General features: G+C 44.0%; 1 protein-coding gene across 5 annotated transcripts in view; it reads right to left on the reverse strand.

Moving 5' to 3' along the window:
* Positions 1-1,131: 1,131 nt before the first annotated feature.
* Positions 1,132-23,313, reverse strand: part of ADCK1 (aarF domain containing kinase 1) — a 72,623-nt gene continuing 50,441 nt past the window's right edge. For all 5 annotated transcript variants that reach the window (XM_071426722.1, XM_071426723.1, XM_071426721.1 and 2 more), the window contains 6 exons: positions 20,035-20,193; positions 16,735-16,851; positions 7,759-7,908; positions 7,331-7,528; positions 3,475-3,668; positions 1,132-2,140 (listed from right to left, as the gene is read on the reverse strand). In XM_071426722.1, the coding sequence (XP_071282823.1) occupies positions 1,969-2,140; positions 3,475-3,668; positions 7,331-7,528; positions 7,759-7,908; positions 16,735-16,851; positions 20,035-20,193 (990 nt within the window). In that variant the 3' untranslated portion in view covers positions 1,132-1,968. The remainder of the gene's footprint in view (positions 2,141-3,474; positions 3,669-7,330; positions 7,529-7,758; positions 7,909-16,734; positions 16,852-20,034; positions 20,194-23,313) is intronic.

The raw sequence follows: 23,313 nt of genomic DNA on the forward strand, positions 1-23,313 counted from the left end.
GGATCAGGTGACTGACTACCCAAAGAGACCTAAAACCTACATTCAGCAATACCTTGTCCAGAACCCTGCCAATCACACACCACTTCTTGGCAGTCCTGAGCCAGCCAGTTCTGCCTAGATGCTTTTGCATGTACACAGCTACTGTCTGCACATCTGCAGTCCCTAACCCAAGGGGACATGCCCAAGCCCACCAGCAGCCAGGTACCTTTTCTGGATTACTTTCCTTCCCTTTCCTGCACAGCCAGCAAGATGATTGATTTGCCAGGGACTCACACACACACACACACACACACACTTACCTGCACTCCGTCCCCTGCTTCCCTTCCCAAGCAAATAAACTCACTTCAAGGTGGGGTCTCACACCTGTGCAAGTTGGAAATTTGTATGGAAACTGGGAGAGTGAATGGCCTTCTTGTGGCTTGCTCTCAGGCAGAGTTTGGCGTAACCCTCATCTTAGCAAGCTTTCTGACAGTACATGGACATTCCCATCCTGTCCTTCACATCCCCTTTCACCAAGATAGTTTGAGAAAAGCTGAGATGATGTAAGCAGCCACCTCCATCCACCTTTCCTGGCTAAAGGAATTCTTACAAGCAGCAGAGCTGTATCCCAGTATCTCAATTACATCTCACATAAAGCAGACCTCTAGATGAGGCTTTCTGTAGCTGTCCCACAACTGCAGAATCAAAGCCATCAGACCTGTCACTTGCACCACTGAGCAAATGGCAAGTTTTTGTCTGGGCCAGAGCAGTAAAATGTCATAGGCAGTGACAAGGTGAAATGTTCACTGTGCCATGGGGATGGTGACATCTCACAGATGTGCTGCAGTGCACTCCCACAGGCAGGGAGCAGACAGGCTCAGCGTGGATCTGGGAAGAAAGGTGTGAGGTGTCCTCCCAGCAGAAAGATGCCCGCTCCTGCATTCCATCCCAACACACATGAGATGCAGTGCCAGAGGACTCAGATGTGGCACAAACCTCTTGGACAGAGAAAAGACCAAGTGGACATTTTGCTTACAAGGAGTTGCCGGCACTGCCTGGCATCACTCCCTTGTGGAGAAATGGAAACGGGACTTAGGTTAGAGGCCCAAAGATAACTCTACTGCACAGCCAAGCATCCCTCCCACAAAGGTCTTTGATACAACACATTTATTTTGTTGTGTGGAAGTATTGTACAGTACACATACATTACCAGCAGTTTAGAGCACTGAGCTGTCATTCCTACTGCCTTCCAGGAATTTCAGAAGAGGGGCAAGATCACTGTCCCCTTCTCCCATTTTACCTGAAACAGGTAAGGAGAAGAAGAAGAAACAGGCCAGGAGAAGTCCAAAAACAGAGACACTTGCTGACAGGACTGGAGATGAACCTTAGAAACTTGGACTCCCAGTCCACCACTCTCACCATTTGAGTCCTCTTTCCCTGGAGAAGAGAAAACCCTAGTGACAGCTTTCCCCAAGGTCTCAGTCCTCTGAGAAACCTTCTGCACACCTAAACAGAAATCAGACTAAGGAGATTGCACAAACTAATATAAACCCTATTGCATTTTAAAGGGACTCACCACCTCTGAGGGTCTGAGAAATGTTTTGGGGCATTCTAGGTAGGGCTGGGATTCTCTTAAATTCTTTAAGGTTGTTTAAGAAAGAGTCAAAGAGGCATTTGCTTCCAGCACAATCCCACTAGAATCTGAGTGGAACTTAACTTGCACAAATGAGGAAAGAAGGTATCCTTACCTGTCTTTCCTAGCACAAGGTATCATGCACCTACTTTTCCTAAACCACAAAACAATAGGGCTCTGGTACCAACTCAACCTCTCTGTGCCACAGAGGAAGCTAATGCTGTAAAAGAAAAGGACAGTGCAGTGTGTAATGTGGAGTAATACCCAAAAATAGACAGAAATAGTCAGAAAGACAAATGTGCCATGGAGAGCAGAAGGGAGGGAGGGAGCACCCAGGCCTCTCCCACCAGTTCATGTCAGTATGTGAAATGTTGCATCCGTCTCAGGAGAGCAATGACCCAGTTCCCCAGCTGGGACCCCTTCAGCCACAGAAAGAGTTCATATAAGTTGATCTGCCACAGGCTTAGGGCTTCTGTGAGTGAGATCTGGGCCCTCCTGTAAAGCGAGTGACTCTTGCTCCTCTGGTACCTAGAATGAGAGAAACAGCTGCATTAGATCCAGCAGGAAACAGCCCAGGAGGAAGGAGGCCTGTCCTACATCTTCTGCACAACTGACCCTCCCCAGGGGTGCAAATATCCTCCATCTGGAGAATCCCCAGGAAGCAGGGATTTTCTCTAAGCAGTGCTTCTGAGGAGCTGGGGACCACCTTTCCTAGAATGAATCTAGCAGAAGAGACAGCCTGCTCCCTTGAGAACTCAGTTCTCTTCCCACTGTGTGTAGTGATCCTGGGCCATGGCATTCCTCTACTTCCATGTCAGCTTCACCTCAGCTTATAGAGACAGGTGCACACTCCTGTTGCTTTTCTAGGTAGCACACTTTTAAGAGTCCAGCAATACTGACACACAGACTCCAGGAAAAGTATTTCTTCACCTTTCTTTAGCAGGGGCTAATTGGGATTCATAGGTCCCTCATCAGCCCAAGAAATAACTTATTTCATCTACAAGGAGGAAGAATCTGAGGCAGAAGTGCGTTGATTCATAAGACTCACAGAAGGAAATCATTTGCACAACTCCTGTTCCTGGCTTTTAAACATCAGCCTGATCTTCAGTCAGCCCAATCCCCTCAATAAGGCTGTAGTGAACTTTCAGATCTATGCTACTCCCAAATACTGCCTAGTGGCAATGCCTATAAATGGGCAAGAAGCCCCTTCCCCTCCTCTGGGGGGAAAAATCCTAAACCCTTAACCTAAGGCCTCCAACTCTAACTCTGTCTCCAGCCCCAGGGTGACAGGTTTGTCCTCTGGAGAGGGTGATGGGTGAGAACAGCACAGACAGAGGCTGAGATGTGTAATTGAGCAGGGGTAGGACCACAATGAGAGGAAGAGATCCACAGCTAACAATAACAGGTCAAGAGGTTGAGTCAGAGCCTTGTCAGGCCCCCTGAGTGGGGCCCTGGTAAGCCTTAATGGCTCTGACTAGCCTGGAACCACCCCCAACCCTCTGCCCATAGGCCCAGGAACTTCAGTTAATCTCAGACCTGCACCTTCAGTTCCTGCCTGAGCTACACTGGAAGAGTAATGGTCCTCAGCTCATGCCCTGCTGTGAAGCCCCATGGCCTGCACCTCAACTCACATATTGACCTCTTTGCTTGACCTCAGCCCTGTCTGGTCACCATGGACCTGCTTGACAACCACCAGACATAATCTACAGATTGACTTTCTGGTTTGTTCTTAGAGCTGCCCCATCACCAGGATTCTGCCTTATCATGTGAACTTTTGATTGGATCCAACCGCCATCTCAGGGTCTGTCCTGCAGCTCCTGCAGCTCCTTGTCTGGCCTCTGATGCCTGGCTAAGAGACTCACGTGGAAACAGCTCTGATGCAGCAGCGAGACATGTTGAGGAAGGAGCTGGCACTGGCCCGTGTGTGCAGGGCTGACTCAATCCCCCTTAACAAGTCGTTGGTCTTCAGCAGAAGCAGCATCTGGCGGGGAACGTTGTTGAGGAGCTGGGTGATCTGGGGCAAGTAAGCAGCAGCGTTGGACCGGATCTCCATGTCCTGTGGCCAGCCAGGTCATGTCAGGGAGAAAGGAGAGAGAAGGTGAGAGTACATGGCAAATTCAGGTACAGATGCAGCTGAGATTGGCCAGGAAGAGAACAGTGTTTTAACAGACTATGACAGTAGGCTAGGAGCTACAGAGCTCTGTCTTGCTTTCCTGCAGACAGCTCTGGGCACAGCACTCATAGCACAGATCACTCTTGCCATATCCCATCTGCCCCTCAGTGAGCTAAGGACCCATCCCCTCACTGGCACGATTAATAGCCTCTCAGGAGAACAGCCACTCACTGCTGTCTTGGTTCTTAGTCCTAGGCAGCCTGCAGCAACCAGATCTCAATACTGCCCTTGGAGACTTCTCACCTCACCAGCCCCAAAACCGGCAGAGTTCAGGTAGCAGAATTGCTCAGGAAGGTGGAGGCATGCTGCAAAGACAACCGAGCTGCTTTGCTCTTCACTGCCCCACGCAACTCATGGCTCTATGCTATATTGATGAAGCCATTTCCAAGGCCTAGTTTAGTCCTCTGTCCTCAACACAATTCAGCAGAGGTGAGAAAAAAATTATGCAGTTAAGCATCATGTTAACCCAAGAGATAAAAGTCATCAAATTGTCATCTGTCAGATCTAGATTTATATCCTGTATGACAGCAGCCAGTAGCAGATAATTAAGGAAAGAGTGTAAGTTCAAGGCAATCCTTCATTTTCTCTGGTTTTCCAGATGCCAACAAACACATTGCCTTACTGAAAGAACCCAGTGCTAACTTAGGGACTACAGCCTGAGCATTTAAGATGAGATCCTCTCCAAATACAAGCCACCAGAGCATGCAAGACAGTCAGCCACGCCTCTTCTTCATGTTTTTAGATCTGAGAGTTCCCTCACCATCCCAGTAAATGTAGCACAGTGTAGCTGGGAGCTGATCCTATATACATACCTTGTCCCCACCTCTCCCTACAGAGGCCATGACATGAATCATGACATGAAATCCAAAGACAAATCTCTGGGACATCTGAAATCTACAAAATCCAGGAGGACACATGCAGGGGGACAGTAAATAACTTCATACAGGAAGGAGGCTCTTTTGTGCGAAATGACAGCTCTAAAGCCTTCTCTCCTCTGGAATGAGGGATGACCTATATTGCATGACGTGGGATCTCACACTCTTTGTGAACTTCAACTTTATAAAGTAACAGACCTGCACAAACTGGGTGTGCAGGTCATGACGGTCAGTGATGTACATAGCTCACACACCACCATGGTTGCTGCTGACAAACCAATCTTTGTGTCCTCCTGCCTCCATTACTAACCAGATACTTAGCTTAGCATCTAAGAAGATGCTTAGCTCTCCTAAATGTTGTTTTGTTCCATTATTTGTTGGCAGAAAATTCCTCCCTGATTATCTCTTATGCCTTTCCCCAGCCTGCATCATTGCAGAGCTTACATTATTTTCCAGACATAGGTTTTCTTTTCTATTTCTTTTCCTTTTATTTTTAGCTCCAGCTGCTTGTCCACATCACAAAACAACCACATGATCAGTCATCACAACTGTCACTTTCTGTCAAGGGCAAAGCTTATGTGCAGAGGAAGAAATAAGCTAAGCCACAGGACCTGAGAAAAGCCCCTTGGCTGCAGCTGCTGAGGCTGCTGCAGGATGCAGCAAAAGACATCATTAAATCAGATGAGATGAGGCTAGCAGCCACCCTGAGCAATCAGCTGCCTGGCCCTGGCTTAAGGCAGGACCAACCATACCTATGGCAATCCTCTTACATTTGCCCAGCCTGCACCTAAATTCTCCAGTAACATGAATCAAAACCTCCCCAGACCATCTACACTGGCATTTCACTGCTTTGCCACTAGATCTGGCTTTTCTCATGTTTAGCTGAATTTAAACCCATGACTGCTTGTCCTGCTTGCAGCACTCTTTAAGTGCTGCAAGAAAATCACTTAAGAAAATCACTTCTACAACTCTTCCTGACCTGCCTTTTCCAGATTTTTTTCTGACCTAACTTGCTCAGACCTACCTCATGGGTTGCATCTGCTTGTCCACTAGGTCCTTGTAGATTCCTACTGGACTTGCCCCAGTTTCATCAAACCTTTCTTGAGATGCAGTGTCCCAGACTGAGTACAGCACTACAGATAAGATTTTGTTTCAGGAAGGTTGTTTCCTTGTCTCACAGGCTATTGCCATGTTGATACATCCTCAGGCACACTCTCTGGAGCTCTGCACTGATGGTACCTGCCTACAGAGCACTCAGCTCTTGCTGCTGATAAAATCTTTCAAATTCACCTCGAAAGTAAGGGCAAGCAGCAGCTCATTTCCTAATGCCACAGCAAATCTGCTCAGCTCCCCATTATCTGCTGCAGGATTATCGAGTTTCAGCATTAATTGCGTCATGTAGGCAAAGACAACAGAGCTGGTTCCATACACGCAATTAAACTCAATGACAAAGTTCATTAGCACACACAGGGTACCATGTAGCTGCAGCTACACCTCTGGTGTAACCTTCACAAGCAAGTTGGGAATAAACATTGCTCTCTAACTCAGATTCAACACTGGCCTTGTAGTATTGGAGTCAATGCTGTGCCAATTTGCTTTGGCACCTCTGAATTTTCTTCTGGAGCTACCAGCTCCAGAACTCACCAGATCGAGCACAGATCTGTTAGACAGTCATTATATTATTTCTGATGTGCAGAAAATTAACTCAGGTAATTGGGAGGGAGGGGTCCATTACCCAAGATATCTGACCAACTCATTGCTATGGATAATGGCAAGCCAGTACAGCAAATTCTGCCACATCCATCAAAATGAAGGAACTTTTGGAAGAGACTTTCATAGGACAGTATTATAACACTACTTAAATGAATTTCATCCACTCTACTACAGATGTGTGCAGATAAAAGCAAACCATAGGATGCAACACACTTCTACTTACAGACACTCGTCCATTGGCTGAATCACATCACTTCATCATCTTCTGTAGAAAGAGCACATTGGCAGGGCTGCTACTATTCTTAAGGTGGGGTATTGTGTGTATCAGGTGTGCAAGGAGGCATGAGAAGGATCCCAGCATGTGTGGATACAAAAGGGTGGAAAATGTAAGTGGCAATTTCCCAGATTTGTAGTGATCGAGTTGACAGGATCTGCAGTTAAGCAACCTTGACTCCAAGTTAATAAGGTTTTTGATTGGGAGGTAATTTCCAGAGTTTTTTAGAAGTTTATATCAGTGCTGATAGTCATTTACATGAATAGTGACAATGCATTATCCTTCTCATGTCTTCCCACTAAACCTTTATGTCTCTTGTACCTTATCCTAGCCTCCTTGATAGTTTCCTGCACAGCTGCATTCAACATTTTTTTAAGAAAAGGACAATCCACTATTTTCCCAGCCAGAAATGGTGAATACTTAGGTATTAAAATATTATACAAAATTTAAGCAGCCCATGACAAGTGAATCTGGGAAATTAAATTCAGCCACTATAAAACATATTGCATATTCCAGAAGGAGTTCTGGTTTTTTTCTAGAGCAGCTATCACTGCAGAAATTGCTACAGAGCTGCCAGGGATTGCCCAGCACTGCTGTACTATCAGTGGTGCAAGTGATTTCAACATAGAAAGATACTAAGGAGAAGCAAGGGCACACGTTAGGGAAGGACACACAAGACCTACCTCGCTGGCAGAGACTGGTGACTGGTCAATGCCCCTGTTGACAGATTCCCAAGATCTAGCAGTCAGCATGCAGGCAAAGAGAGGATACAAATCCCCTGCCCCAAGCCGCCGGCTGTACTTCTGCACTCTCTTCATATCAGCCTTGATGAGGGCCTGCCAAAGGCGGCAGTAGTCCATGCGGAATGACTCACTCAGCACCTGGGAATAGAGACATGGTTCCCAGAAGCCCACAGAGGACAGGAAACAGGGGGAAAAGTCTTCCACCCCTTACCTCTGCCCTATTCTCCACTTCAGAGTCATAAAACACTATTAGAGCATTATGGAAGTATCAGGAAAAATTTATTCATATGTGCTTAGAGGGGCAAGGCTGCAGCCTGATGCCCAAAGGCAGCTTCACAAGGCCCTGGAAGCCCCTCATACCCACATACCTGGTAGAGCCCATGATCCAGGAGGATAATGTGAGCTTTGCCAGAGGCTGGGCACTTCTTCACTAGCACATTGCCTGGGTGTGGGTCACAGTGCACAAAGCCATTCACGAAGATCATTTCGCTGTAGAGCTTCCCCAAGTTGCGAGAGATCTGTGAGGAGACAAGAGATGGTCACACGATGCCACCCACAGTAGGGTGCCTGCGGGGAGGGGAGGCAGCCTCTGTGTGACAACCCAGGAAGCCAGGGTCTGTACATGCTCATATCCCCACACAAGCTCCTGCAACTCCTCACACTGATGGAGGCACAGGGTGGCTGCGGGCATCAAAAGGTAGCAGGGTGGTCCAGGGCATTCAGGGAAGGATCCATGCAGGAAGCACCATGAAGGTGTTTGTGGGATCACAGGTTATTTAAAGCCACTTGTCTAGCATAAAAAAAAGAGATAGTACCTGTGGGTAGGAATGGGGTTTCTGGTAATGAAAAATGTGGTTTCTGGAGGAAAGTGGGACAGCAGATAGTGGCAGACATTCATTCACAGGGAAGGCAGGGATATTGCTGCTGGGTGGGTGAGACTGCTTGGAGGAAGACGCAGGTGTTTCCATTCATGGATGGTGAGGAAAGGGTGAGGGTAGACTCAGCTACTCAGTCTGCCCACCAGAATGAACATGGGCTCCCTCTCCCCTCCCTCCATTCTCTCCATCACACTGTCCCCCACTTTCCCTCTTCCTTTCCTCAGACCCATGCTAATCTGATTTGCAATGTCTGTGAAGACGAAGAAGCAGAGAAAAGCTGTTTAAAACATCCTATCACTGCTGTATCCCTCCATACTACTGCTCCTTATCACCAAGAGATGTTATTAAAGTTAAAAACCTCCTAGGAGAAAGCAAACATCCCCAGGGCATGAGATCAGTCCCTTGCCATGCACTAACACAGCAGCCTTGCCCTGCCATCCCACCACCAGCCCTCTCTACCATCCCAAGAGGCACAGTGCTCCACAGCAGAGTGCTGAACAAGCAATTAAAAGACAGTTGTTATAAATTATTCCAAGCATATCTCCAGACACACTGTAAGCAGCAAACTGGCAACTGTCCCCATAAGCAGAGGTGGTAGAAGAGGTAACAGGGACAGTAATGACAGCTCATCCTGCAGAAAACCAGACAGACAACAAAGGGCTTGCTTTACTCTGAAACATGGCCACCTCTGAGAGGAGCATTCACTATGAATAGTGGCCAAGTAACTACAAATGAGAAAAAAGAACAAGAACTCTTCCTGCAGCACATTAACAGAGACAGTGGTAGTATCAGGTGAAACCATCCTCTGTCCCTCAGGTGGGACCTGGAACCACTGCTGAACCACGTGAATGCTGGCCCGCCCCACGATGAATCACCCACACTGACGAACAGCACAGCCCTGTGATCTCCTGTACTTCCCCAATGCCATGCAGGTGTTATTTTAAGTACTGCCTGAGGGGAGTGATGTTTCCCTTCTGAATCACCAGCAGAGATCACCAGAGCCATGAAGTGATCCCTTACAATTCTCCTTGATCTGCAAGCTCTATAATTAGATAGGACCAATGTACCAGGTGCTGTGATCTCATATAAGAGCTGAGTAGTCCTTGCTGACAGTCCAAGGACATGCCAAATAGTCTGCTTTAAGCCCATCACATAACTCATTCACAAAGCCTCCCAGGGACCCATACACCAAAAGAAATGGACTCAGACATTATGACCAATCACAGCATCAACCCTGACACTGGTGCACACACTGGGCTAACCACACTCGACCCTCACTGTCTCAGCTGTTTGTCTTCCAAGGCCATGGAAAAACACAGAATTTTAGAAGATGAGGACTTGGGGACAATCTGGGGCCCAACATGATGCCTCATACCCACTGAACACAAGTCCAGACAAGGACTGGGAGTTCTGCAAACCTATTGATTGGTCATAGCTGAAGGGGTTGTGCAATCTCTATCCTTAGAAGTTTTACAGACCTGACTAGCTAACACCCTGAGTAAGCTGGTCTGACCTTATAACTGACCCTGCCTTAGAAGACTTGATAGAAACCTTCCTGAGGTTCCCTTCCAAACCCAAATATCCTAGGATCCTACAAAAACTCCTCTCACCAGGTTATCCATGCCACCCTCATTAACAGCATCTTATGATATGGCTGCAAGTTCCATATGCAGAGATGGTCCCCCCGCCCTGAGTCACCATCAGCAGAAAAGCGACTAAATAGATCTATGCTCATAGCCTCTTGCAGCCCATAGTGCATCACAAAAGCAGCTTGAGATCCATCTTCCTATCCTCCCAAGAAACAGAAGGGTCATATCTCTGCTCAGACTCACAGGCTGGATCATGGGAAGAAGACAATGTTCACTGCAAGATCCCCATCCTCTTGCTCTTCCCTGCTGTTCTTATAGTTAGCTATTCCCCAACATACAACCTTGACTATCTCCAGTATCTTCAACTAAACTTTGACTTCTTTAAGACATATGAATGTATTCTGTACTATTTCATTAGCATACAGAAGATATATTACAGGGATTTATGATGCAATCATATTTCTGCAAACAGTCTTCACTTTCAGAAAAAAATTACCATGGAGCTGTGATGCACACTAAAGTATTTTCACATAATTTTGTCTGTTGCCATACCTCTAAAATAGGATACAAAATAAATTAAGACAGAAAGCAACAATACTGTCAAATTCTAAACAAAATAGAAAGCTTTACACTCTAGGTCTTAAACTGTAGTATGTGAATAGCAACATATCATCATAATTCAGACAAAGGGATTTCACATTTCTTGAGAAAGAGTTTAGGAAAAAACCATGAAACTTTTATATACATTAATTCTTCAGTACTGTGCCTTGTCACTTCAGGCCCTTATTCCACCCTTATTGAGAAGGCCACTAGATAAATAATAACTACAGAATTCACTTTGGAAGAACACAGTTAGGTGAAATGAGAAAACAGACTTATGAAAACCTCTGCTCAGGAGAAGGGAGGAATTCAGCACACATTTAGGCTATGTAAGACCTCAGGGTGAAGGTGCATCACAAATTAGAAAAAAGGTTGCAATGATTTACAGAAGCAAAGACCACAGTTAAAACACAGGCTTTTTGTTATGACACAGAGAGGTCATCAGTCCTTTCCCTGTTTATCATCCAACAAAAAAAAGGTCTTTATCATTACCAGTGTCCCACCAGTGTCCCCCAGCATTGTTCTGCTGCACACTGTAAAAAAAATAATGATCAGTCTTGGAATTCTGCATTCACTTCCAGACACCTCATTAACTCAAGAGACACAGACTACACAGAGGGAGTTCAGAAAAAGCAAATAAATGAGCAGGATGCAGGAGGCATTTACTTGGGATAAAGATTAAAAGAGCTGAAGATTCCAAAGTTGGCTAAGGAATGGCAGAGGAGGAACAGTCTACCAGTCAGGAGGTTTGAATAGCAAGGAAGCAGAAGCATCTGTAGCTCTGTATGTGCTGTAAGAAATACCACCAAAAAAGCGGGTGTCATCATGAATGGCATAATTTAGGCATAACACATAAGAATGATGATCAGCAAGCAGAGCTTAGCTTGATATATCAGGATGACATCAGGCTCTGGGTCTCACCAGAGGCATGTCTCTGCCTATTGCCAGAAGGAATGTTATTGCCTAAAAGAAGCTAAATTTGCCTGTCTGCGCTGCAGCAGAACATGATGTACAGTCACCAAGTGAGGCTGTGGCCTTTACCAGTCAGTGTAAATACCAACCTGCCATTGCCAAATTATGTGACATGACCATGACATTGTGTCAGGCAAACCAAACATTTTCAGCCCAATGTTTTCATTTTGAAAAAAAACAAGAGCTGAGGAATAAACAGATTGCTGACAACAATCAAGCAATGGAGTGACAGATACATTTATAAGAGCTGGACTTCAGAGCAACCTAAACACATTACCCAAGTGCTTTTTACCTACTCAATCTGACTTTCCACTTGACATTGCTCCTTTTTATTCCTTTCTACCACTTCAGTCCTCAAGGTCAACAAGTGCTATTGCTACTCTGGTACTCCTCTACAATGTCAGACCTCCCAGCTTGGTGTCATCAACAATCTCCTTGATACAGTTCTGTTTATGCTGAAGTCATTGCCAATCTGTTTAATGAGATCTGTTTGAAGAGCAAATCTCATTGCTTCTATGAGTTTCTTACCTGCTTTGCAATTTCCCTACTAATCCCCACTTTTTCTTGGTAATGGAGTCATATCCAGTGTACCAAATATTTTAACAAGTACACCTACTGCATTTCTGTCACCTAACTAAGAGGATCCCAAGCTGTAGTGCAGGTACCAGCAGTGATATATGCAGCCACAATATGTTGCTGCTATCAGTTTTGAAAGCCTAGACAACCTGTCACGCTTGCCCCTCTATGCAACTCTCCCCTCAACAAATCAGCACACCCACTGACAGAGCAACGTGACAGTAACAAAACTCTAGAAAGTCCATCACAAGTGAGCGTCTTTAAAACACCAATATACAATAATTACCAAGAAACCTCTCAGAAAACAAAGAATGCATGCAAATTTGAGTTTATGAGCATTCCTACAGTAAAAAGCACATATATCATGCTCATGGGTAGCATGATATAATGCAATGTAACAAACCAGCTTGGGTTATCTGGGGAAAGTCACTGATGTTTTCTTTCCTGGACTTGTGAGCAAGCTGGAGTGGTTCTGGCTCTATGCCTCTAACTGACATGAAGAAGAAAGGCAAAGAAAAAAATACTGTATCATGGTCCTGTAGAGATGATCTCACTGCCTGCCCCTGATAAGTCCTAGATGAAACTGCCTGATAGGGCATCATCCCTTCCCATCCCACCTCCATTTGTGACTGTCTCTTTAGATCAGGAGCAGATACTAGTCTCTGGCTTTAATTTGGCTGTAATATTTGCCAATTATTTTAAGAGATGGCGACACTAACTTCTATTGATCTCATTAAAAGTAAAGGTCTTTGTGCAGCTCATTTCTCAGGGCTCAATATTACCTCCTCCGGCCAAAATAATAGCATTGATTTTGGAACCTTAATCGAAGGTTAATTGGATTGAAGACTGTATTGGGTTTTTGCTTGCTTTCATTGTTGTTATTACAGCCATTGTCTAAGGTTTTGCTTAATCCTGCTAGGGCAATTCTGGCCAATTAAACTGGTGTCAAATTAGCAAAGGGTGTGGATGGAGAATAGCCACAATTTGAAGCCTTCTCTGCCTCTGCTCTGAAATGGCTCTGATCCATAGTAGATTAGGATGGTCACACAAGAGATCTGATTTCATACCCTGTGATCCACTTGTGAGGATCAAAAGTGTTCTGTTAGGCAGTTCTATTACTATGCAGTGATCTATCATCACAGCAAGATGATGTCTGACTTGATGTCCTGAAGATACAGGAATAGTTTTTAGGACTCCTGGAGTGCACTCCCAGCATGCCCCGTATTCTCTGCTGTGGGCTCAGGAAATTATTTTCATGCTCAATGCTCCATCTTCCATGACATGTAGGTGGGGAGAAATACTCTGATTCATCCACCCAGGGAACCAATGGACTAACTCGTCAAGTTTGCACAGATTCTCAAAAGGGCACAGCTAGAGAAGACTAGTCATTGTTTTTTTATTGTTTCTTGCATCTGTCAGACCCAAAATGACCATGGGGATCATTTCCCTTGGTTTTAAATGCAGTTGTATTTCGTTGGATTTAATGTAAAGCATCTTGTTGAGACTTAAGCAATTGATTGACATCGATGCCCAATTACAACTTTCAGTAAGAAACAGGTCTGTGTGTAATTTAACTCTTTTACCTGGTGTCTGTGCACAGTTCAAAAGCTGAAAATAGCAGAGGTCATTACCCCTGCTTATCAGTGTCTTGTGAATTTCACTAAGCTTCAGACAATATGAAATGTAAGAGAATCTGCAAAGAAACCTCTCGCCAGACTAACTCAGTAAGTGCAAAGAGCAAGAATAGCCATTTTCCCTAGAAACAGTGTTCTTCTCTATGCTCTGCTTCATCTAACACTTGAGTGTTATAAGCACAAATACTTCAGACATGAGAGGTTTCCACTGCTGACAAAAGGATCCCACCCTGGGAAATCCCACTTAAAATTTTAGCAGCTACACAGCTACAGCTCCTGACTCTTGGCAGAAGGGTAAATCCCACACTGAAAGCCTATTTCAAGTTGCAAAGCCGTCAGCTACAGGAAGGTACTAGGCTCTTTATTGAGCTAAAAGATAGTGTTTCAGTGCAGAATCCATTTAGTAACAGAAAGAAGGAAAACAACACAGTAGGATGGAGTAACACATGGCAATAATTGCACACAGTAGCTCATCTTAAGTACCTTAGCTGTTTGCTTTCAATTCTCAACTGGACAAAACACTTTTCTGACTTCTGAATCAACCATGGCTCATGATGAGGCTCTTAGCAAGCTGAAGTACACGGCATTGTTTGCTTTCCTTGACTCAAATCCACATCAGGCTGATCATGGGGACTCTTCACTTGGCTACCTGAGCTGGCTGATTGGTTTGAGGCTATACAGTACATGCCATGAGCACATCTGGAAGTTCCACAGGCCCTAGAGCCCGCTGATACAGCAGCCTCTGCAGTGACAAGCAGAGAACTCACAAAGAAGGACACAGAGAACCCATGTGGCAGACCAAAGATAATGTTAAGATTTGTATACAAATACAAATTAATCTGGTATCATCAGAATGGATACAAAAAGAATGTTTGTGCCATTTTGATCTTCTTTAAAAATCAATGCTCTAAGTAGCCTTGCTGCCCTTCCTTTCCTCCTGTATACAGTACTCTACAAACCCCTTGAGAGCCCCTCAGTCTAATTTTTTTCTCTTCCCTGCTCTACCCACTTCTTCCAAATATACCTTCCCAACCAAGACTGCAAATGTTATTGTGTTTTAAAATAGGAAGAGCCCAGTGTCCAGATGCCCCCTTCTTAGCCCTGACATGTTCTAGTTTTCCCTTAAAATTCCTGCCAGCTCATTCTTGGTAACTCCCCTCTCCAGATTTCCCTTTCACTGTCAATATCCCAGTTGCATGTTCCTCCTCAGCTACATTAGAGTGTACAAGTACACTTGTACATGAATAAGTAACTGTTCCACAGACAGATATTTCAATGTTTGCACTTGTCTTTAGAAATCAAAGCCTTCTCTGATTAAATGCCATTACAATCCAGCACTTGGACGGATCCAGAGAGATTAATGTGCTTTTGGGCAGCTTTAATGATAATCCTGCTACAGACGGTATTAAGTAAATGTCAGTAACCTGGTTTGAAGGGAGCTTTCACCTCAGGGATCCTTTCCATTTAGAGGAGAGAGGCTCAGCTTGCTTTTCAAGGCTGCATTGTCACAAAAAAGAAATCCTGCTTAGTGAAGACTCCTCTTCCTCCACACCGTAAAACAAAATGGAACAAAATGATAGAGGGACTGATAAAATAAATATATTTGGGTGATTTATAGGGAGCTAATGCATCTCTTGAAAGCCAAGATTGCTGTCATATTATAAACCAGATCACAGTTTTGAAACCTGGGTTGCCACCCCCTCATGCTCCTTTCAGGGTCTGCTGCCTTTTGCTCATCTCCCCACTATGCCACGCAGTCCTTTACCCAGGGCAACAACAGCAGCAGCCAATAATTAACCTCGGCAACCTTGTCCCCATCTGCTGCACCTTGCCACAGGATAAGTCTGGGGTGTGCACTGCCCCTACTTCATCTTACTGTGGCCATAATAACAGATCTCTTTTCCCATCACATTATTCTGTCTGGCTCAGTATTCCCCCCTTTCTACCTTGCTTTGTTGGCAATCAGTAAAAGTTAATTATTAATTTCAGGGGATGGGAAGAGGAAAGGAAGAAAGAAAATTCAGTCCTACCACTGAGCTGAGTAACATCCTTTACCTGATTGATGGCTGAAGCTCTGAGGCTTATACTTAGCAGTAGTAGAAGTCTGTTGACAACTTTTTAAAAATTACTTCTTAGCTATTATTTAGAGACTAGTTCAGACTCAGGAAAGTATGTGATTTCACTGCTGCATGGATGTATTGTGCCAAGTCATCACAAAACAACCTTCCCAATGGAAGGCTGGATAAATAAAATGGCATGGATAAATAAAAATATTAGCAGAAATTTTCACCCTACATTGCTCCTATCACAAGCAAAAGCCTCTGCAAGTTAGAAAGACTGAAATTAGCTGTTTCTCTACAATTGTGCTATCTCCAGCAGTCTGAGAAAATTCAAAGAAAATCCCAGGGAGCTACACTATGCTAACTACCTCAGTCTCAAAATGGACCTGCTGTCTGAGATCTATGAGGAAGCCCACCTCAAAATCTATCTAAATGTACATATTGCTCAAGAGCCTTTCTGTTAATACATCAAAACAAGCCCTTCTGACTCTCAAGATCTGAGGAATATTCACTCTTCTATCTGAGCATGTGGGCTAGATTTCACCTCTGCCTATAGCAGAAGTATAGGATAAACTCACTCAAAGAAACAACTGTCTCACTTTGGACCAGTTGACTTGTCCAGATGAATGGAGCTGGCAACGTTTTGCTACAGACAGAACTTCTCAAATCTCTCTTAATAACAAACTTCATGAGATAAAAATAATCAGAAACTGAAGTTGTTCCTTTAGGGTAACAGGAACTTCCATCTTGGAACAAACCATGAGTATCTTTAATGTAAGAGCATGGTCATCTTTCACTGTGTCTCCTTGAAGATCTTCCTAGTTCTGCAGCCTACAGGAAAGTGTTCCTCAAAAGGGATTATGTACTTTTCCAAAGAGCACAAGAACAGAGATCTCTCAGATTGATTGCTCCTTCACATCTTTGTGTACTCATTCTTTTGTCCCATCTCATCCTGTCAGCCTCCATTTTGCATCAAGGTCAAAATCAGTTTTGCACTGCTCAGCACGCCAAATTCCAAGATGGCTGAGAAGCTACCTCATTGACGTTGATGCCATTCCTCTCCATATAGGCCCTGTCATTCACTTGTCCCCCTTCCATAAACTCCATGAGAAGGACACGGCTTGTGGAGAGCTCCCAGTAGATCCTGGGGACCTGAAACAGAAACAGATGGGTTAGGTCAAGCAACAACTTGGGAAAGGAAGAAGAATATATCACACAAATCCCAGAAAAAGAGTAAAAATGGAAGCAGCTGAAGCAAGGACTTGGCTTTTTTAATGAGCACAAGGGAGGTAAATTCATCCATCAGCCTCTTCCACAGGACAGCAGCAATGTGTAGAAGGATAATACACCAATTCAACTACAGTAGGATCTGATCTCATGCAACATTTCTGACCACGCTGTACAGGATTCTGACCACCTCCCATTCCCAGTGATGTCTGAGATACCTTTCTTACCTGCTCTGCAGCTTCTCTAGCTGGGCTGTTTAACTAGTACCTATTTCAAGTTTCTGAATCATCCACTCAGCTCCTTTAGACAGGAACTGCATCTTGTTTGCTACGCACAGCGTCCACTTACGCAGCTTTAAAAATTATAAGCCTTCATCATAAATTGTATCTCCGCAGTGCCCCTTGGAACACGAATGCCTTTGAGCTGACAAACCCTGCATACTTAGGCCATCTGCAATTGAACTGGGAGAAAAATCGAGTGTCACAAATAAGGGACTTGTCACAGAAACCCTTGAGACCCTTAATTATCTTATTGCCAACAACACAGTAATGAGTGCAAAATGTCAAAGCAGTTTTCATTCAAGCTGTGGTAGATCAAGCTGAGTGAGGTATCAGACAAGAAGTCTGGTGTCATCCAGGGAGGCAGTGACAAAAGTGTCACTCAGGCTGGGTCCCCATTTTCCGGCCTCCCTCTCCAGACAAATTCCTCCCATGCTGAAGTCTCTATTGTCAAGAGCCATTTTGCTGAGTTCCCCTTCGAAATTCCTGTTACTGTGCCGACCAACCCTCAATCTGCCCAAATCTGCTTTTGCACATGGGTGAAGCCACATACGTACATTTTAGCAAAGACATAAGGAAGCTCCACCCACTCTCACTGCTGTGCCCCCCATTACTATGACAGACATAATAATTTTGGATCATACAAATAGTAAGCCAGCTGTGCAGTCCCCTCTCCTCACCCTCCTGACTCAGCCATGGACTCCAGATCAGCACCTTAGGGCAGGACAGGAAGAGGTAAGAGTTGTTGTCCATCAACTGACCAAAACCAGGGGATGACCAGCCAGGCCACTGTAGCTCATCATAGCTTCTGAACAAGCAGCATTTGTTGCTTTTAACTACTGACAATATCCCAGTCCCTTACAAACTAGCTGCTTCCCTCCTGTTCCTGTCCTAGAGAAACCACTTCTACTTTACCATGTGTGTGCCACTTCAGATCAAAGGCTCCTTTGCTGAGTAATTTCAGTGCCTCTCAGTCCCATCATTCAACACCCCTGGTTATACTTTGCAGGTGAACCTTGGTTAGACTTTGATGCTATAGATCCACTATAAGCAAGGGAGATTCAGACACTCACAGCCTTCCCAGCTTATCTGCATGTCCATTCTTTGCAGTTAGACTGGTGAGAAAGCCTGCTAACTCCAAAACTAAGAGTTCCCCATCCCATATAGCTCTCTGATCCCTTAGCTCACTTCCAATGACACTCAGTCTTGTCTCAGGATTTACAAAGGCAAGTCAGTGGGCTTGTAAAGCGCTATTCATGCTGTCGGAGATGCCTCTCTCAATCACAGCCAAATTCTTCAGTGATTTTTTTAATTACTCACAGATGTTTGGCTCTAATGGTTGTGTGTGGAAATAATTTATCTCTGGCTTTAAAAGCTCAAACAGGTTCACAGCACAAAATCTACTTCTCAGCTTTCTGGCATGTTTAGGAAAATTTATGATACAGAAGCCCAATTCTTCTGCTGCTTTTAGGTGATGAACACGTCTCTGAATTGGCAGGTCAGACGGGAGGATCCATTATTTAGCCATCTCAAGTCATTTGTTATTGTTACACATATTGATACCATGATAGCTCCTTAACCCAGCAAGGAGGTGATTGGCTGTCTCCATGGGGATTGACTTCACAGTAAGCTACTTACAGTGCAATGGACACGCTCTCCAAGCTGCATCACTTCTGATAAGCACCCACTCAGCAAAACCACTCTGGCCTTCCCTGTGGTGGCTTTTACCTGTGTCTATGGGAAGGCCATTGCTGCCACTGGGCTTCAAAAGGACTGCTCCAAAGCTGGCGTTAGGCAACATGGAATTACATCCCTTACATGGAAGGAGCAAGGAAAAATTGATAGATCAGCCTGTAAAGCCTAACAAAAACTCACCTTATTTCACACCTCTGTCACTGCTATCTTGGGACTTCTGCATGAACAGGAGGGAACAAGCTCCTTTAGAAGTGTGTATCCACGAAGGTCCGCAGGATGTGTTTTTTGCTGCCTTTTTGTATGTGCCATGGGCTCATCAGTGACTGCAACCATGGCACTATATGTGTTTCCAGAAAGCACACACTGGAGGCTTGTGTCTCTTGTGTGTCAGCAAAAGATTTCTGAACGTGTGACTTTGAAGATGTGGCCTTATGTCTTTCCAAGACTGAGATGTGTACATGTCTGGTTGTACTTGAGATGTTTATCAGTGACCTAAGTATGACGCAGGGGAGGTGGGCTAAAAGTATCAGTGGGGAAGACCACACACGAGTGTAATTTGGTTTCTGTATGAAGTAACATGAATGCACTAGCTATAGATGTGTATAAAGGATAAATGTCCAATTCTAGGGTGAGAATGTGCTTTTTTGCAGTAGGAAGGACTCATGTAAATATGCTTTTTCCTGAGATACTACTTGACATCATCAGTTTCAGTCTAGCTTTTCTGTTCTATGTCCATTTCGTGCCCTTAGTTGAAATAGAGCCCAAGGAAAGGTACCACCAGATGGCTCAGTAAAGAATGGCAAATTCACAGTCTCTGAACACGTTCAAAAAGAAAATTTAAATGAAATTCAGAAAGAAAACTTGGGAAAATGAGCAGCAGGCTCCAGAGACTGCTGGTCCCAAGCCACCACTCCTGACCCAACAGAGTGCATTCAGTAGGAGACAAACAAGGAAAAAACATGTCTCAGAGTATTTTCTGGTCCATATTAGCAGAGCAGTCTAGGATAAACAACACAGAGGGGCTGAACTTCATTTTCCCTCCTTACATTTCCTCCACTTGGTGAATGAGGGGCATAAGACATAGAGAGGGACACTATTAATGCACATGCATAGAAAGAAATATGTGTTTCCTCACCTTCAGGAAGTCAAAATTTTTGAGCATATGAGCAACCTTCTCAGCATTTCTGCCTTCATGGAGGAAATCCAGCTCCAAGGGCAGATTCTTCTTAGCTTCTTCCACCAACCACATGAACTCAAAATCTGGAAAAATCTGCTTCACAACCAAGAGGAGAACCTGAGAACAAGGAAACAGACAATCAGTTGCATCCTGGCTCCAAAGCCACACAACTACACACAGTGCTGTTTTGATAGGATCATTCCATGTAACTTACAAGTAAAAAAAGCAAGTGCTTTTAGGGTTCCTGCAGTACCACAACACAGTGTCATGCCTTGGTCATGTAACACAAATTCTGGCCTACTCTTCCACAGAGAAAGGCTCATCTAGGAGTTAAATGATAGCCCACACATCAAAGGGAGGGCAGCTGAATGCTGCCTAGAAGCAAGAGAACAAAGCTCTGGAGAAGAGCCCACGTGGTCAGATCTCACCAAGGGTGTTGCCCTTGTTGAGATCTTCTGAGTCCTATAATTCCACAAGTCATTCTTTGACTTCATTTGAACAGCTCTCAGATAATGCAGACGAGGAAGACCAAAAGTAATACTTGTCACCTCTATGTTACCTCTTCCACTGCTGAGCACAGAAAGTGGGCAGTTGAAAGAAAACAGTGGAGTTTGGATACAGTAAGTAGGCTACAGATCCTTAAAGAACACTTCTGGTGGCACTCAGAGGGCAAATTGCTCTTCAGCATCAGGCAAAGCCATTCTCACAAGGCTCAGGAGGCATTTCCTAAGTATCATATATTCACCACATGGAATATATGGAATGCTCTTCTTCTTAAAGAGATTAGATATTCAGAGACACAGCACCTTGAAAATCCCACCCAAAAAGTTCCTTGAAACATTTGACTGAAGCAACATTTAAGGGGTGAGTGAATCAACATTACACAACTGGATGGCATAATCAAAGCTGCACAGCAGCCAAGTATGCTTTCTGTCCATACAAAGGGACAGTTTCTCCACCAGAGTTGCAAATTTACACAAGCTGACAATATGGACCACATATTAAGGAAAATTGTTTTTACTGTTTTTAACTGAGTCATAAAACAAGTAAAAAAACCCATAACAATAGAATGCACTTTGCTGTCTTTATTTTACCTGTTCTGCACATTCATCTGGAAACAGAAACAGGCTTTTAAGTGTGTGTTATTTGCACAGTTTCCCCTTCTCAATCTCCACCACTGGGATGGGAACTCCTGCACTGCACAAGGAACATTTAAAGTACACACAGGAAGCTACTAACATCAAAATGTATGACAAAAATAAATTTACAAACCATCACTGCTCCTGTTCAGTTGTGTGACAACATTTGTTCTCTACCCTGTCTCAACTTCTCTTATCTAAATGTCAGTTGCAAACTCAATGTTCCTTTAAAAATGTAATCACCAGGTTCCAGACACTATTGAATTGTATTTTTTACTGTTATATCTAGAGGCATAAATCCTTTCAAATTTATGTCACCCAAATGAAATGTAACCAGCGATCTTCATGAACGTGAACATAAACTTCATAGGGTCTCCAAGATTATTCCATTGGTGCTTGATGTGAGAAAATTCATGCTTTTTTTTCACTTTCTTCAAATGCTCTTTTCAATCAATTTGCCAACTTGACCATCAGCAGGAACATCCTAACAAGTATTTTGCCCACCCATTTTCTGACACCTGTCAACATATTGTCTTGAAATAATTATTGACATATAGAGAGCAGTGAGGTATCTCTCTCTGGGTTTATCAGATGCTGTACTGATTTTTAAAGAGTCAGCATTGATGGTATGAAACCTCAAGTGAATTTAGGAATTTTCCAGCTACCTTTTCTTGTTCAAATTCTTTCCCATCAGTCTCTCAATGAGACCATCTCCATCAATATTTAAATCAACCTCTTTACCTAGCTGCAATGTCTGTCTGATTCTTAAAGGATCAGAACATTAGCACATGTGATCTAGCTTTTTATCAGTCAAAAACAGTCCCACACAAGGATACAATGATGCATGTAAGCCAAGACCCCACAAGAGAGACCTTTTAAAAACAAAACTGCATGTGTCACATTCTGAGTTACCTTTTCATACCTGCGTATATACAACATGTGAATGGTAAACCAGAATGTCTGTACAAGGACAGTACTAAACTACCAAAAGAAAATACATTGGTTTATTTCCAAGTTTCCCAGAAGGAATAGTTTAAAGCCAGAAAAGACAGGAATCATTCTAAAATAATTTGTTTAAATTTCTCTTACCAGTATAATCAGCAATCACAGCAACATGGTGTGAGGAGGTATGTTCATATGATAGCCACTATTAGAAGGGCAAATGTCCCAAGGTAAACACAGGTTTTGGGTCATTCACACAGAATCCTCTTATTACCCTGATCCCATATTCTTTCATTACCTGCTCATCCTTAATCCTTGATTGCTCTTTGTCTGCCACCTTGTTTTGGGAGGGAGACAAGGATGTCATAAGCCCCCTGAGAAGTGCTGTGCACATGATGACTCACAGAAGCAAATTCATTGGGCAGACCACTGCAGTGAGTCTTGGAGAAGATCTGAATCAAATTCAAATCTTCAGCTGGAGCCAAAGCCAGTTCAAACAGTTCTGTGTTCTCAAACCAGCATTGAAACAGACTGACCCTATCTTATTGGGAGATCTCTTTGGAACCCAGAAGTTTCTTTCACTGTGAGTTCAAATTAAATACTCAGTTGCAAACTTATGTGCCCCAGCTGGAACCAGCGGTGCTTCTATGCAGACTAGCCAGGATTGCTCAAAGCAGGGTATTTTAACTGCCTAAAGAAGCTTGTTACACAGTGCTCTGAGAGGTTGCTGGCAGAATTTTTGATTTCTGATCTTCTGTGATGGAGAACTGTGTTACTGCATCAGCAATACCCTCCAAACACTCATCAGAACTCCTCAGCTTAAGCTTCCCCTTTTTAGTACCATGGACCTACCTGTCTGCCAATTACTGGGCACTTACTGTATATACAGACGTTATATATATATAAACACACACACATATGCTTTATTAGGAGAGCAAAAAGCTTCAGTGTTACCACATACAGACCTAATCCTTCCCATCTCCTCCACCACAGCCCTGTCCATTTGGTGTTCTATACTATATTGCTGGCTTCTTTGTCTGTTGCAATGCAGTACAGGGCTGCAGTTTATTTCCATTTCTTCCTTTCTATAGCTAGACTTAGAAGCTTGGGAAAAGCTACAGCACTGCACTGGGAAATAAGAGTGGTACCTACCATA

Source organism: Agelaius tricolor, unplaced genomic scaffold, assembly GCF_023055355.1.
Source record: "Agelaius tricolor isolate 1412-34295 unplaced genomic scaffold, bAgeTri1.0.p SCAF_5, whole genome shotgun sequence".
NCBI lineage: Eukaryota > Metazoa > Chordata > Aves > Passeriformes > Icteridae > Agelaius > Agelaius tricolor.